The sequence below is a fragment of the Aphelocoma coerulescens genome, chromosome 5 (assembly GCF_041296385.1).
Source record: "Aphelocoma coerulescens isolate FSJ_1873_10779 chromosome 5, UR_Acoe_1.0, whole genome shotgun sequence".
Taxonomy (NCBI): Eukaryota; Metazoa; Chordata; class Aves; order Passeriformes; family Corvidae; genus Aphelocoma; species Aphelocoma coerulescens.
The window spans coordinates 36761031-36779081 of NC_091019.1; the positions used below are offsets into that span (position 1 = coordinate 36761031).

Consider the following 18051-nt stretch of genomic DNA (forward strand, 5'->3'; position numbering starts at 1 on the left):
GCCAATACCCAATAAATTACAAAGTATACATGAATTATGTGACTTAAGTACAGTAGTTCAGCTCTTAGCCAAGTTTTGCAAACTTTGTAAGTCTGTCTTCTGCATTCCCTTTTGTAGTGTTTTATGCATAGTAATGTAGAAAGAATTACATAAAAATCACTATACATGTTATTTTATATAATCACCTGGTGGTTATTCTTGACAATTCTTGTAAGTGAACTGTTAGAGTGATAAATCTAGAAAGTTTCTTGAAATGTGTCATATCAAGGTGATGGCTGGGGGTGAGGAAGCATCTTTCCTGATATATAATGTCTTTCAGAGAAAGCTTGCTTTTTCCCCTCAAAACTTTGATTTTGTTGGAAGTTTTTCCAGCATTTAAATGGGTGACAGCGTGGTTAGGGAATGAGGACACACTCCTCTCCCATGCATGTTCTCCTGTACTTCTTGAAACATTTTCCCTCTTCTTCTCCCCTCGCAGCTGTAGTCAGTGTGGAAAAACAAAGTGTGGGGAGATAGTTTGCATACCAACTATCCTGATCCTAATGAGAGCACTTAGTATCATAAACTATGTAGGTAGGTGCTCTTCCCTCCCCTGCCCCTCCACTACCCTGTAGAGCTCAGTGACAAACTGTATTTACAGGTTTTTTGTCTCTCCTGAAATATTGTTATGCAGTACTACTCAAACAATTAAATCCAGACAACTCTGTGGAAAGTTTAAAAAAGAAAAAAAATCTGTCTTATGTTTTAACAAGTAAATCTTTGTATCTCCTCTGCTTGCCTTTGCTGAAGAATTATTACACTGTGCAAATAGTATAGGTGTTTGGCACATTTCACAAATGCTAATGTGTATACTTTCCTCCCCTTCCTCCCCTCTTCTCCTGGTTTGCTTTCTGTTCTTCATTTGCTATTGGAATGGGAACCGTGGAAAAAATTCCTTGGCACTCTGACACCAGAATCCTTCATCTTGGAGAGACCACGATGATGCAACCTCAACGCACTCGGCAGGCACACCAGGGCCCTCCAGCGGGGGCCACGCTTCCCAGAGTGGAGACAACAGCAGCGAGCAAGGTAAAAGGTCAAACTTTTTCCCTCCACAAAGTAGGCATGACTAAAATAACTCCAGCTTTTTTCATTATATCAGTACATCTGCCTTAGAGTAAACATGGAGTGGCAGACTTGCAGTATAATCAGCTGTAAGTTAGAGAGACGGTATTTCCTTTTCCTAACCCACTTAGCTGCATTTTATTATTATTTCAAAGTGAAATATCTAATCTTCAAACAAGCTTTGTAATAACAATTGATTAGTTCTGCCAATTCCTTTACAAATTTGGTTATCTACAGTTTATTTTTGTGTGGTGTAAGTAAATATAATGACAGACATACTCTCCAGCTGCGGTGCAGTTGTTTGAGTTGAGTTAAAGATGGGTTAAAGAGTTTAACCTGTAGTTTTATCTGGGAAAGAGACTTCTATGTGAAGTTATGAAGCTGCTAAATTATATAAAGTAGAAGCAAGCCCCAAATTGTACAGAAAAATGTTTCTTGAAATGTTTGCTTGTACATATTTTTTCCTGATTCTGAAAATCTGAATTCTGAATGGTAAATAGAGATATACCTGAACTGCAAAACCTCTTCTATATCTATATACAGTGAAACTTTCTCAGGGTTCAGAAGGTTTGATTATTATTTCAGGGTTTTTTGTTTTATTTCCTACTGCATTGCGCCTTATGTGTGGTCATCTGCATCCATGCTGAGTGAGTGTCAAAGGCTCTCATTCTGTTATGATAGTGTTTTACATGTGCTCATTAGAAGAATAAGTGACTCCAGAAGGTGTAAGAGTCAAGCCTCCAGTGCTAAACGTTGGGTAAAGATGGCCTGCTGTCACTCTTGGATCTTGACTCAAGAGCTGATTTTTTCTTTTTTCTTTTTTCTTTTTTTAAGTCCAAAATTTAAGGTGGACTCCATTCTTGGTTTTCTTTGTAAACATGGTAAGCTTCTGCTAGTGCGAGAGACATTACCTCTATAAGGTCTTATGATATGGTCTCACCAGGAGATGTTTCTCCTTCATCTGCAGTATTTTGCCTGTCTTTTCCCCCACGTGCCCAGCAGAGCCAACTACAGGGCTGACATCCAACTAGCCTTGCAGGATCCCAGAACTGAAGAAGGTAGAAGCCTTCAGCGCTAGAGCTGCTTTGACTATTCTCATGCTGCAGACTGCTTCCCACCATTACATTTGCCATGCTTAGAATCACAGATATGTGATTTGATGTCTCTTAGGTGGCCCACTGCTTGGCACAGAGCCAGTTCCCCTCATCTGTCTGATGATCTGGTGTTGTACCCTTTGCCATTCTAGGAACTTGCAAAGTTTGTTTCTGGTAGAGTGGTTTGGGTTTGTCTCCTATTTGTAAGAATTGTTTATACGTTTGTAATCTTATTGCTGATAGAAAGCGGCCGTGGCACAGGGTGTGATCCAACTCCAAAATGAGTCACAAGGGTTTTATGCTATGGGATTAAATTGGAGCTGTACAAGACCCAGCATGAACCACTGCAGCCTCAACAATTAATGATAGGGAGAGCTTGACTGCTAAACAGCATATTGGTGTTATGTCTATTGGCTGGCCATAGGCGTTACTGTTGATCAAATGTTTACGTGGTATATTGTAGCTAAAGTGCTTGGTGTAGCATATGATTTGCATGCGTAAAAATGATTCTTTCGAGTGGTCTGCCATCTTCATTCCACCCCTAGGGAGAAAGTTTCCTCACACCTCTGCCCCAGGAATCCCTTAGAAATTGGAAAAGTTCCTTTGTTGAGCCATGCTTGATATAAAGAAATCCCTTTTATCAATATCCAGAGATCTTGCATTTCATAGTCTCTGATCCCTTGTCATGTAACTCAGGTTGCTTGGGAAATATTGCTAAGCATTAGAAAAAGCAGTTGATGATTACTGCACCAACTTTCCTTTGGAAACAGGTTTCTGCTAATATATATGGTTTCAAGAAACCTGTTATTCATTTCTGCAGAAGAGGAACAAATCAGTCAGTAGTGCTGTCCAGTGCAGCAGGGTAAAACATGGCTGGTGTGTTTCCTTTTGTGCTCAGCTGGGCCCTCTAAAGGGAAGCAGACGTCCAGTGGCAAATCACCATTCCATTCAGCTGCTGGCAGCTGAAAGATGATTCTACAGCACCAGCAGAATTCCCATTGGAGATGGCTCTGGATTGCTCTCCCCCTCTCAGTCCTGGGAAAGACTAAAGAGAGTGAAGTCTGTCTTGAATTTTCCTTAGGCTTTCTTGAGGGGGACAGAGTTTGCCTTATGATTCCTGAGCTGTCAGTGAGCTGTTCCCAGGCAATGCCAAGAAGGATAGATGCCCTCTTGAGCTATTCCAGTGCAGTTACTTACTTGGGTCAGCTTGGTTTCCCTCCAGTTTTGCCAAGAGCTTCCACAAATGCTGCTTCAAGTATTCCACTTGCCCCAAAGGATTTCTTGGAAATGGGAGCTCATTAGAGAATCTTGGGTTACATTAGCAACTTACAGTCTTCTCCACTAATGCCTGGTGGCAGCAGAGATTGATTCATCCTAGAGTAAGTCTCTTCTGGCTTTTGAGAGCACTCTTTCCAGGGGTCTCTGCTTTTGCCTTAAGTCTATGATGTGCATCCTGTGATTTTTTTTTTTTTTTAATTATTATTTTCTTTTCTTTTCTTTTGGGGACGGAGGAGATGGAAAGGATTAGGGTGAGTGATGACTGTTTTTTGCAGACTTTCTCTGCATGAGGTAGAGCTGTTTATTACCTGGAGGAGTCCTTCCATAATTCTTACAGTTTGAACCAAGTAAAAAATGTGTCCTCTTTATGGAGGACAGTCTCTTCTCTACATTGCATGGTTGCCCTTTGGCACCAAAAGGGTTAATCTAGTCTCTGTTTGGTATTATTAGAAACATGCTGGCATTGGAAGAGTTAAGTAAAGGGCCTTCAGGCAGTAAATGTTGAAAGATTATCCTAATTTTATTAGTGGTGAGTGTCTATGTTGTTCTTAGCATGTCACCTCACTTGTTCAACAGAAAACTAAGCTATACAACATATTGATCATCTGGCAAACCAAAGTAGTAGTGATCTGTAATCCACCAAGCATTTATTGACTTTGTCCCAGTTCAGATCCACAAATGCAAATCAATGCTGTATAATACTATTTTAAAGATTAGTAATTATGTAGTAGGTCTGATCAACTTTCTGCCTGCCCTGGAAAGAGTTAAATGTATCCAATAATAAAAATAAAACACTCTAAACATCTTACAAAGGAGAAAAAGGAGAAGCTGATTTAATGGTCTAATGAGGCCATCTTCCAGAGACTTGTTTTGTGTAGGGCTTGCTTTGACCTTTCGCTTTGCTCAGGAGCCCAACGCTTCATTTTTCACATTCTTGCAATTACGTTAACGCTTCAAGCATTTCTGACTCCAAGTCAGCTAGCAACACCAGGCATAACTCAACACTGTGAGTTTTTCTCCTCTCTGTAGATTCATTAACAGGTCACCGGGGTCCCAACTGAAATTTAAAACTGACTGGTTCTGTTGGGTTAGCTGAGTTATAGCAGGGGAGATGGCAGGAAAGGGGGTGAGAGAAGGGGAGGGGAAAGAGAAGACCCTGGGGTTTTTGCCAAAGAATATATGTGTAAAAACTCTAAGTGGAAGATTAAAAGGTGTGTGTAGCTTTATCATCCACCCTTTTCTTTGGAGAGGAAAAAACACATCTGAAAGTCTTCTGGGGTATTGTGTTTTCTTTATTCTTTGTGAAACAAAGTGAAAACAGCCACTGCCTTTACATAAAAGGCTAAATGACTTCTAGAATTTGGCATCAGTTTGTACCACAGTGATGGATATGATGTCCCAGATTTTAATTCCTATTTAATTTCTTTATGGGATATTGCAAATAATGAATACGGCAGATTATGCATGAAAAATGGGAAATAAATCTTTTTAAGGTTTAAAAACATGTGGTCTACAGGAAAGCACCAGGGAATAATTTCAGTTTCACATTTTATGATACCAGGATTGTACACCTGATCTGTCATATTCATAGTTCACTCACTCAAAGGGCCTGATCCATCCAAATCAGATGGAGGCTGTCTTCCTTCAGGATATTCCAGGAAGGTCAGCATCTTTTTAGGATTAGACCTGGGGTGACAAACTTGATCATAAGTAAGAAGCCAGAGATAAGAAAATTCTTATAGGTTATAGAGCAGTAAAAATATAAATGAGTATCACATCTACTTTGCTTTATACATGTGAGTGAGTAATTCATTGTTGTCTGGCTTTTTTGGCTTGGTGTTTTGGTTTTTTTTGTTGGTTTTTTTTTTATGTAACTACTTGTGCTGAATGATCTGCCCCTTTATAAATAATATCTGAGGCTACTCTCCAGGGCAAATCTCAAAGTAGTTTAGAAGCACTTCTGTGCCAGCTTGATGTCTGTCCACAATAGCTTTCTTTGGCAAAGACTCCATGCTCTGGTTCAGGACAAAGTCAACTAAGGTATTAACTGAAGTGAAGCATCCATCACAGGTTAACTCTCCGGACCGATGCTTGTTGGAAAAAATAGGTAGTATATTTCCTATTCAGTAAATACCATCTTATAATAAAAATAGTATGCAAATCAAATTTGTTTACAAGACTAGGAGATAAAGCCCAAAGGTCTATCCTAGTATTAGAAGCTCTACTGGCACTACACAAATCTTAGAACCAAACTCCTGTAGTTAGAAAAAGGAGAGGGATATGTTGATGTTAGCAACAATTAAAAAATAACATGTTCATGCTAAGTCTTTGGAAGCTAACCCAAAAGCTAATGCTAAAACTTCTTTTTCCTAGTTCTGTAAGTATGGTAAGCCTGCTGAAGCTAGTATGCATATTCATCATAAAGATTCAGAACACATTTTTATTCCTTTGTATTTTTACCTATAAAATGATAGGGTATGGTTTTATTGGGAGAGAGCTGCCTTCTGTAAGAAAGGAAATTCCTGATAGAAAGGCTCAAACATCCAGACTGTGAAAAATCAAACTTGCTAATAAATAATGCTTCACTGGAGATGCATTATTTCAGAAGGCACAGTTCTTATAAAGGTGAACTGTATGAAGTATGAAAAACTCTTAAAGAACAATGACTTTTTTCAACTGAGGAAGATACAGGAAGCGAGTAGCCCTTATTAATTCATCTTTTCCTTTCAAGTTTGAGGGGCCCGTCCTTGTGTTGATATGTATGAGTAATTCCCATTAATGGTGATGGGAGTTACGCATGTGCACTGACAGAAGAATAGACCCCTTAGTGTTCAAAGCACATGAAATTTACATTTTTTCCATTGCTGTAATTGAGATGTTGACAAATTGGAGAATATTGATGAGCCTTTGTTTTAAGTATTTCTTGCCAAGTTTGCTTTATTTTTTCATGGTTTGAACAATGGTGTGGGTTCAGCAGCAATGAGTAATAAGGGTAGAGTAAAGATAACTTTGTATTTCAATATTTTGATGTGCCAATAAGAAATAAATTCTTAGGCAAATGGAATATGTTGTTTTAATCATTAGCTATGCATGAAAGAAAAATTGATGTTGACATCTTTGCTGTAAAATCGTTGTAATGGGGCCTTCCTTACAATTCATTTTTGTAAAATTCATTTTGTACATTTTGCAGCAATTGAACAATCCCTGCACTGTGAATAGGCAGAATTCCCAGAAATACTGAGACAGTTGGCCCAGTAACTGCTGAGCTCACACTGCACACCACATGCACATTAACCATGATCATGCCAGAACCAGCTTAGCTAAATATAGTCAAATTTTGGTATCCTCCCATCCTTTCTTTTATTTCTGTCTATTGCAAGAAAAAATAAATGTTTGCCAACTCCAGCAATTAAACAATAATTGCAAAAAGAGGTGTGTCCCTACCCACTATTCAATAAGTAGCATTAAAATTTCATAGTGAGTCTTCACTTCACTATGCAGTTTTCTAATAATCAGGCTGGTAGCAAATTCCTCACCTTTAATTAAATTAAAGCTTAGAGAGTGTGTGTGTGGTGTTTAAAATATTATACTTGTATTGAAGTTACTCACCTCACTCTTACCTTTTAATCCATGTAGGTTTGTAGACTTAGATGTAGATAAAAATCTACATACACATTTACTTCCATATTTGTAGTATGTTTTGCCGGGGTTTCAAATGCAGCCTAGTAAAACTCTGTCAATGGAATGTTTTCATAGTGGCAGTAATCTCTTTAAAATAACCCTAAATACAATATGACAGATGCCATCTGGAATAATCTTTTGCTAGTTGCTTTCAACTTTTATTTTTTCCTACAGCTAAGTTCATCTAAAACTGGTCACTTACTGTTACGGTAATCATAGTGAACTCTTTCCTTCATAGTGAACTTTTATATGTGAATGTTCAGAGAAAAAAATGACATGATTTTACTTAAAAGATTGTTACTGTGGAGAGGTTTGCCTCTGACTTCATGTTTCTGGGTATTTTTAAATACATATATGTGTATGTGTGCTTATATATATTTATTTATGTATTTGTATTTCAAAATAAAAAGGTAGGCTTTCCCCTTAGGCCATTCTTTTCATCTCAGATCCTATTCAGCCTAACCCAATCTGCCTCCAAATGCTAGATAACATTCCATTCACTAAATTATAATTGTACGTTTGTTACAATATTAATGCTTCAAAATGCAACACATTCAAATATACAGTATTAAGTGCTTAAATATCTTCCTGTGTTATTACAGACTAATTTCTTCCTATATACACCAATTTATTTGAAAGATCTAGTGTTGGAATCTCTGGATTTTTTTTTAACATAGTTGTGTAAAGGGATGTCTCCTGATGCCTGTTAGAGTTTAATTTAGAGTAGTAATTAAACTTGAATACTGCCTCATAAACAAAAGATAAACAATAAACCAGCCACGTTCCCTGCTGTTTCATAGCTTTCTTTCCCAGATGTTTTAGCCTGATAATTTTTACATAGTGAACTACCTAACGTGGAGTGCTATGGACAGAGGTCAAAGCCTAGTTCTTTGTAATGGTTTTATAAAAACTTTTCACTAATGAAATACTACAGGGTTTCCTTTGTGTTGGCAGATAAAATTGTCAGATACTGAAAGACACTCATTAATTGACTTTTTAATTCTCTCCCTCTTGTTTATTAAGACAGCTCTTATTAAAAAAACCCAACCCATAAGCTTTATTTTAACTGTTGATGACTAAGAAATGTTTCTATTTCTTAATATGAGGGTGCCTGAACAGTACATTGGAATACTGTACAAGGGCTGCTCATCCTTAAAAAATAAAAATGCCCTTGCAGGAGCTGCTCTCTCCATGTTGATCCTAAGCAACTACGGAAATGTTCACAGTGGAAGGCTTTTAATTTTTCAAGCTGCTCCTCAGGCTGCCGAAGCTTGTGTGCCCATCTCTGGACCGCTCCTCTGTCAGCCATGATCTTTCTAATTGCCAGGTACTGGTAGGCCGTTCAGCTGCAGGAGCCATGTTATTTTCACTGGGTGGGGTAATTACTGAAAGCTGAGAATAGCTGCACTAAAGACACAGGGATACTTTCATGATCCCATTAGCATAAGAGAGGGTAAATTATTCATGCCAAGTGAGGATTCTATGGGGAAAAGTATAGTTAATGCACATAGTTTTTAAATGTATCCCTTTCTGCTCTGAGACTAAATTCTTGTTGGATTCAGTTCTCAGACATTTACGGGAAAGCTCTAGTGGCATGTTAGACGCAGTTCATCTCTCTCTGTTTGCAGCGCTCTCAATAGAGACCATCTGGCACGGATCCAAAAGGTGATTAAACAAAATGATCAGCTCTTGTTGCTGTGTTACATGTCCAATACTCTGGATTAAAAAACATGACCCACAACAGTCAGCTAACAAAAATTTTTTTTTCCTCTTTCCCGTTCCCCTGTAAGAATTCAGATGGTCCACAAATGTCTATGCCATCTTTGTGTCCTTATGGCCCATAATCATGAACAGGTTGTGCAAATGGCTCTTTCTGTAACACGGTCTGTTCCAGCAGCATAGAAACATTTCATATTAATTGGGTCAGTCTAATGTTCATAATGACATGGGGAAAAATTACCCAAATGTGTTCTTATAGTAAACACTTAAAATGTGCCTTTCTCCGATTAGAAAGTGAAATTTGACATCAGGCTCATGTAGCTGATTTATTTTTTAAGATGGACGAAAATCAAAGCATGACACTGTCATCTGCTTAAAATAGTTTAAAGCCCCTTCTAACCAAATAAAAAAAAGGGGGGGGGGAGGGGTGAGCTGTGGTTTAACACCACAATCAGGGAATGAATTTACAGTGCTATTCAGAAGAGTACTCCCTTATCATAAACAAGCTGATAATCACACTGAATCTAACTCCCAATTAGCTCTTTCTTTGCTCACAGAGATCAGCGTACATGTCCTCCTTAAACCATGATATGTTGCTGTTGAGTCAGACAGAACGTTTGTATACCTTATGTCATATTCAAAATGTAAGGGTTAAGGCAATATATTTACCAGAAAACCCAGCTAATCAGCAAGGTAATTTTTCAAACCAATCTCTTCAATGCCTGAGTTAAGGTAAAAATGCCAAGACTGTGAAGAGGGGACATATGTATCTTATCTTTTTGGGGTTGCATCAAATGCCAAGTACTAGCGTAAATTCAACAGAAACCAGACATTGTTGGAAAGTAATTAAAGAAATATTGAAATTAAACCTACCATATGAGTGAAATATTTGTAGGCCCGTTTTGTTGCATGCATAACAATTTTCATGGAATTGAATAGTATTTCTTTCTCTTGTACATCTAGAGTTGTACTTGTTAAACATGACAGAGGAATCACCTATGTATATTCAGCCGTAGCATTAGAGGGATCTATTTAATGCTGAGGGTGTTTACAGTCCAAAATCAGTAGGTTTACTTAGAGGAGACATTTATTTAAGAAAAAAAAAGAGAGAGAGAGAACTGACAGCCTTCAAATCTATGCCAAGAAAAATCAAATTCCACTTTTAAAAGTTAAAAAGAGCCATTGTTAGCTTCATTTACTGTGCAAGGTGGTTGTGGTTTAGCCCCAGCTGTCATCTCAGCCCCACACAGTCACTTGCACATTCCCCTCTGCCAGTGAGATGGGGGAGAGAATCTGAAGGGTAAAATTGAAAAAACTAATGGGTTGAGATAAAGACAGTTTAATAGGTAAAGTAGAACAATGAATTCAGTACTTCTCCTCAGCAGTCAGGTGTTCAGCCATTTCAAGGGAAGCGGGGCTCCATCATGAATAAGGGTGACTTAAGGGGACAACAGTAACATCACTCTGGGCATCTTCCCCTTCTCTTTCCAGAGCACTATACACTGGGCAATACACCATATGGTGTGGGATATCCCTCTGGTCAGCTGGGGTCACCTACCCCAGGTGTGTGTCCTCCCAAGTTCTTGTGCACTCCAGCCTCTGTGCTGGTGATACTGTACAAGGGCTGCTCAGCAACAAAAAAACCCCACCCTTGTGTTATCAACACTGTTTCCAGCACAAACAGAAAACATGGCCCCATAGTAGCCACTGTGAAGAAAATTAGCTTCACCCCTACCAGAACCAGAATGAAGGGGAAAGCCATAGGAAGGAGGTACCAACCTATCCAGAGTGCTCAGGGCAGGAGGGCAGGCTCACCCAGCTGAGGGCAGCCTGGTGAAGGAAAGGGACCCTGGTAGCCACGTGGGGCTTAAGGCTATTAGAGGGCAACTCATGCTCTGTTATCATGCTGATTTTCGATTGATTTTTTTGCTGTACAGTACTTGTTGAAGGCCCTCTAGAGTATCAAACACTGCATTATGGCACCAGACATTGTAGTAAGCTGGCCTTTTGTCTTAATGCCTTGTCTTCTTGCCTGAGGAGTGCTAACCACTCCTTGATTCTTACAGCTTCTGAGCAGCTTCTATATCTATATAGGAGGGGAAGTAGGACAGGTGAAGATTTGACAGCTGTGTTTATCTGAGTCTTAATGTGATTTGGCACGTTTGTCTACAGTTCTGAATTTTCAAACCATTCTGATATTGAATTGATGTAAAATGTTGTTTTTAATTTATAAAATCACTTCTCATTTAAGTAACTCATTGTGGGGTATGAATAAACCTAAGTCTGGTGTCTAAATATACTTTCTTAGTGTAATTTCTAGTAACAGGTACCACAGGTTGTTAAAGCTGGAGCTGAGGTTGCAGGAAGATCTATATAGGCTAAAGTGAGTAATTTCTCCTGTTTTTTACCTTGCTATTCACTTAAGTTATTGTATGATTCAGATAGGTTTTTCATTCACTAAAAAATCAAGCCATCTACATGTAAGTCTTGATAAACTGAGGATTTTTAGAATCAGATGAGTATCTATATATTTGGGATATCATCTTCAAATAAGTGATTGTCATTTTAACCAGTTGTTTCTACTGCTTTGTGAAAGTCATTGTGCATGCAGTAAATATAAAAGAGTATTTAAAAATGTTTGCAAGAATAACAAAGTACACCTGAAAACACATGTAGAAATTTAGACTTGCAACTTTCTGGTGTTACGTGAGCTATAAAAAAAGCAGTGTAGTCATAAAGATAAGATAATACAGGGAAACAGTGATGGCCACCTTAATTATCCCACTACCTGCAGGCATTATCCAAATAACAATTATGGTGGCTGGGAAGACATCTGTTATTTTGGTGGGTTTCCCTGAAGCTTCTCAGCTTCTCATGCAGTAAAGGTATGTCTGTCTACCCAGGAGCAACTAAGTGCAGAACTGGATCTGAGTGGACCTTGTGTAAGTTATGTGCCCTCTCTGACATGTGTTCTTCCCATCTGTACAATGGGCACTAGAGTTCCATGAATTGTATGAAATGGTTGTCTGTTGTTGTGGACTGCTCTGATATTCCAGGAATGCAAGTTTATGTAGAAAATTCAGGCGTGTTCTTCTCTTGGCCTCCTTGAATTTCATAAAATAAGCTCTGGATATACTGCATTCGTAAATTATTGTATTGTTTATTTAAAAACACTTCCTCTTTTTTCCACAAAGGTGAAAATATGTGAATGAAATAGCCTTGATCTTTTAACTTTGTATTATAACTTTGTTTTTAATGAACAAGACTTATGAAGTAGTGGAAAAAGGTTGGCATGGATCACATCACCACTTCTTTAGCGATGTTTCCGTAAAGATGAAAAGTCTAAAGTGTTTTCAATGTTTAAAAAATCACTGTATCATTATATATTGTATTCCTTGTTTAGTGGTTTTGTTTCTCTCCCCCTGAAAAAGCACAGTAACTCTAGACCAAGGAAAACTTGGATTATGTATTCATATTTAGCTCCTAGGGACTCAAGGGTTTGGTTTTAAACAAGTTTATAAAATGCACTGTTGGTTTTTTTTTCCTTCTTTAGGAATTCCTTAGTACTCTAGATCTATAGAACATGTTGTGATGCTTAGTGACCCTGCACATCAATAGCTCTGTCTTTTAAACATGGACATTGATTTTCTTCATCCTGGCATGAGAAGATGTAGCATACCTCCTGCTTTGTTGCCTATGAGTTTTCAGCATATGCAAAGGCAGTGGTTGCTAAGAATAAAAGCTTAGGTCATCAGAGATGGCAGCAGTATCATGAATAGTCCACTTCCTATTTAGGTGTTTTTTGTTAATTATGAAATACATCTTATCCGTTTGAGGGGGAATTGATACATTTTTTGTTGCTGTTTTAGAGTTATTACTTTTTTTAGTCTTAATAAGTGCAACAATCTAGATTCAGTAGCTTGGCTTTCTACAGAACCTAAGAATAATATTTTAAAGTGCACCAACTAGGTGTCTTGATCACAGTTACAGTACTCATGAAAGATCTGTCTTTTGTTCATGAATCAGTGGAGGACTTTCCAGAGAAGGTTTGAAGGAAGGCAGTGTGAGTCAGTTAAAAGCAGTTCTTCCTTCTCAGAGGAGAGAAGAAAAAGACACTATTCCCATAAGATCTTGATCCTTTTTGCATGGAATCAGTAGCAAGAGCAGGGGTGCTACTGCTTTCAGATATGCAAAGTTTGGGTCAAATTCATCTAAATAAATGAAAGCAGAGCATAATTCTCTTATCTTAAAAAACAAATACACAAAAAAACCCCTATTAGTTTTTTTTATAATTCCCATGGGAACTACTGCCATTAAGACATGTAGGATCTACAAAAAGATAAAGTTCTAATACTTCCTAATATATTTTGGAACAAAACTTCATCATGCCCTACATTCTAGAGGACAAATGTTAATAAGCACCAGGTTTTTTGTATTTGTACGGCAAAGTTTTGAATAATTTTTTTCCTCTGGTGGTTTTTATATGTTAAATTGAGCTTCAGAGAAAATTAATTTGTGCTCTCAGTTCAGTTAATTTCTTGAAATGCCAACAGTTTTGAAAATTTCTCTGTTGGAGAGAATAAAGCTATGCAGTAAACTCAAACTTAAAGGAATTTGACTGCTTCTGTTTGATTGTACTCAATATATTAATTCAGGTAGGTGTGGAGTTGAAGAAAGTAAATGATTCTTTGTTTTCTACTGCTACATATGGGTGGTTTATAAATGACAGCCCCAAAGCCTGTCTGTTTTTAGGTTATTTGTGAAGCTGTCTTTACCCCAGCATAAGGAGCTAACACAGGGAAATTGTCTGGTGGCAGAGTTGGCACAATGGCCCTGGTGACCCTATTCCTACCTACAGCCGGGGCAGTGAGCCCAGGAAAGAGAAAGACAAAGTGGTTTCCCCCTGCTTCACTGGCTTCCCAGCTGCTCTGAGGCTGAAGTCCATTGCTAACTCCAGATGCTCAAACTTGCACTGAGTGCTGTCCTAAACTGCTGGCCTCATAACTCATGGAATGAGCTCAAATTATTTTATGGGTGGTTACCTTTGTACACCCTTGGCACTATACATTCCTCATGCACAGGCTAGGATTGGGGTCTTCTATTTTCTTGTGTAAACAAAGCATTTGCTATAACTGACAAGGATTGGTGGAGCAGCCATGAAAGCGAGAGAGGGGAATTCAGCAAATTCTCTATTAATATGTGATTTGTACCATGAAATTTTTTGACAACCCTAGCATTTAATTCTTAAATAAGTAAAGAGTGCACTTTTCCTTATAATCTTGCATTATGCCCACCAGCTTACTCTGGCGACACTTGTTTAAGTAATTACATATGTTTAAATTTTCCTTGGGCCTCTCCACATACAGCTGCAAGCTGGTCATACCTTGACTAAAGGCAGCCCTCATTCACAGGGAGTTCAGCAGAGTGAGTATGGCAAATACACATATAAAATTTTATTGCGGGACTTGGTGCTAAGGTTTTAAATAATTTACGAGCGTAAAATTGGGAAACTCACATGAACTCCCTCTCTAATTTTACACTCCTGCCTAAAGAGGATGGAACATAGCACAAATAGCACAAATCAAAATTTTTCAGCTTGAAGCTTCCTTCCTAATTCCTCCCACCTCAGATTCACCACTTACTGACGGTTCTCCATTTCGTGGGACTCCTGACCCTGTACATCTGTTAAAGGGGATAGTTTGGAATGAACACAGCCTCCTACTCAGAAGGACCGCAGTGTTCTCTTAGCTCCTGCTAGATGCTTGAACAAGCAGAGGGCTTAAGTGAAATCCTTTAGCTGAGCCAAAATCTGTTCTTATTTAGGGACTAATCCAAAGCCTGTTAAATCAACAGAAAGAGACTTTGGTTGACTTCAGTGAGCTTTGGATCAGGCCCTTCCTTCCTAATACATCTGAAATCAATGGAGGTACATTGGGCTTCTGCCAGTTAAAAAAAAAAAAGGGAGAGGGGTTGTCCTTGTGCTTTATTTGTACAGTACCTAACATATTGAGGTCCTGGTGCTCAAACAGTATCCCAAGTGCTTCATTGAGACAACAATAATTTTGACTTGATTAAACTGCTTGGTGTTCATGGACTTCCATTCATCTAGGTACATAATTTCCCTTGTCTAAAACAACCACGTATGCTGTTCATCCACCTCATGCCCAAACATTTTTTTTTTTTGCTAATGGTTTATATAAAGGAAATTCTTGCAAAAAGTAAAAAGGGAGTATGTCAGTTTTTATAGAAGGATTTTTTTTTTCCTGTTTTTCTGTGCTCTCAGGTTGCTAATAAAGTTGTTTTGAATGAAAAATACTCAGGCCATAGAACATGTAAAACCCTATGAGTGTAACTGTCAGTTCTCTGCCTTGAGAAAATTTTTAGAGCCCCGTGTGTTCTCTACAGCCAAAAGCTATCACCTTTATATCATTTCTTTATTAATGCCTTTTATTTTTATTTCTCAGTATTAAGATGAAGTCCAAATTATAATCTGCCACTTGTTAAAGATTTTAATGTAATAATTAGCATTATGGCAATGGCAAATATTTTTTAGGCAAGAAATGGCAAAGGACTAAAACTCCTATGTATGTTTCAGCATAGACTTTCCATTTTCAGAAGTGCCTACAACAGCTGACATAGGACCTCAGTCTGGCAAAGGATATTACATTTTGTTACTCTGTATATTACAAGTCCTGTTACTGAAATCAAGAGGTCCACAGTAGGGTTAATATTGGCCACCTCAGCCTTTGTAGGATTTTTTTTCAATTGATACTTTTGCTCTAGTCATGAACTACAAATATTTTCCTTGAAGTTGGTAAGTCTTGTCTGCTTTACCTTATTAGACTTTTGATTAGCTTTCATTTGCTTCTGAGTTCATGCACTTAAGATTCATTTTGTGTATTCAGACACTTAGCATATTTTGTGCAAAACATCTGTCACAATGTGAAAACGTATTTGAGTAAGAAAATATTTCTGGTTCATATCTTTTTTTTTTCCCCAGTGGTAAATTTAGACATATATTTCTAGATGCAAAGTGTTAAACTTAATAATGTTTTATTTTAATAGACATATTTAGTCAGCAGTCTTTTATCCCTTTTGTGTAAAAAGGTAAATTCCATAAGTTTATAGTACTACAAAATTAAGTTTTGATTCAAAGGTTACTAAAATGCTTAATGCATATAGATGTCTTTCATTTTAGGGAAACAGGCATAGGTTGATCTGCATTAGCATCCTGTATGTCTTACAATTCTGTATGTTCTGTTCTTGGCTTGTGAAAGGATCTTAAAAAGAAAAAAATGACTGCAGTGCCCCTACTTAATCCAAGAGAGAAGTAACAGTGCAGTTTTCCATTAAAAAGACATGACAAAGACCATCATATTAGTGAAGAATATTTCTTATGTTTTAATTGCTTACAGATTTTACTGTTTTCTTTCCGTTTTAAGGGACCATCTTTCAGTTTTAAGGGAAATTCTCTTAAGTTGACAAACTTACTTTAGATGTAGTTGATACTGTATGTCTTACACTCTATATGCTCCTGTTTTCTGCTTTCTTCTCTCAGGAGAAACTCATCCTACCTTATCTATTTCAAGAATATCTTCTGTAGTGTATATCTACAATGATAGATGAGACATTTACATTTATTTGTGAACTGGCTATCCTAATTATTTCCCTGAGTTGGATGTTATTGCAGTTCATATTCCCAGCTCTGAGCATAGTTTGGGATAAAGTTCTGTGTATGAGCAAAGTTTTATGAAAGAAGGGCCTTATTGATTTCTTTTTTTGTTTTTAAAGATCTTTCATTCATGCTATTAATCTATAACTCAGGCTTAGCTAAAATTATGCCCCTTTTTTTGTTATTTTGTTTTCCCTTCTGAATCTGAATTTGGGCAGGCCTTTCTAATCTGGTAATTCATCACTGACGTTCAGGGTTTGGTTTCAAACCCCTCTCTACTTTCTTGTAAACTAATCCTACAGTCCTAAGACCACCAAAGAGAATGTCATTTTAGCTAGAAGTCCACACTGTCAGAATTCAGGTTTACTGTATGCCAATTAACCCTCCTTTAAGCTCTTCCAAATGGCTATCAATCTGGTTTGTTTAAAAGGAATAAGCTGTCCTTTTATTTTAGAACTAGTAAAGAATTTTACATCTTTCTAAAGCAATTTTCTGCATTCTTACTGACTTCATTGATGTGAATGTAAAGTACACAATAGGTCAAATTCTGACTTCAGTGGGAGTTGGTGGGAGCACAGTCTGTACATCTGAAGGCAGAATTGATTCAATCTTAGTGTGCCTGTGTGGCAAAAAAAATATCTCTATATAATTTGTCTTCAAATAATCAGCGAGTACGGATTGGAATTTGTTTCTCATGCTACTTTCATGACTGCCTTGTGCGAGCTCAGAGGAGTTGCTCATGTTCTTAGGAGGTGTGTGTGTATTTTTTTCCCTTGTTTATTCACTTATAAACATTTTACATGCTTCCTTAGAGAATTTCCTTGTAAGGTTCAGTTGTTCTTAAGAGACTGCGAACTCTGTCTAGCACGTAATTTGTAAACTATGCAAAGAGCACGCTGCAGTCGAGGCAAACCCTAGAACCATCCACTTGGACCTGCTTTGCTTGCCACTGTAGTACTCTTGGATGTAAAGGGTCCTGTACTGTGGCTGTAATGAGCAGGACACACTCATGCACGACCAGATATCCAGTGGAGGATCCATGTATTCATCTTCTGTTCCAGTCCTCCATCAAACTGCTGGTTTTTATCACATGATTAATTTTATTTAAGGTCATTTGAGAAGGATATTGTTTTTGAATGTAAAAAACCCCAACGTAATATACTCTGCTCTTATGCCTTCTCCATGCTCATTAGCTGTTCTTGAGTTGTCTGTCTTATTTCAGTGGAGCAAGGTATAGCTTCTGTGAGCAAAATGAAAAAATTGCATCCAAAAGAAAAGGGAGAAGGTCTGTGGGCAGGTATGTTGCTGTTAAATTCAGGTGAAAACATGGGTTTTTTACTTGTGGGCTTTAACTTAAAACTGAGTAAAAGCTGTATCTCTCAGTTTCAGAAGAAAGACTTCATTTACACCAGGATTCTTATGCTTTAAATAACTGAATTGGCAGACTTGATCCACTCAAATTTTATTTTCTAGCTGCCTTTTTATAACAGTCCTTTAAACAAC

The 18051-nt window shown here is 37.7% G+C and overlaps 1 protein-coding gene across 5 annotated transcripts in view; it reads left to right on the top strand.

Annotated features, from left to right (window-relative positions):
* Positions 1-18051, top strand: part of MEIS2 (Meis homeobox 2) — a 173878-nt gene that overhangs the window by 16266 nt on the left and 139561 nt on the right. For all 5 annotated transcript variants that reach the window (XM_069017705.1, XM_069017701.1, XM_069017704.1 and 2 more), the window contains one exon: positions 954-1068. In XM_069017705.1, the coding sequence (XP_068873806.1) occupies positions 954-1068 (115 nt within the window). The remainder of the gene's footprint in view (positions 1-953; positions 1069-18051) is intronic.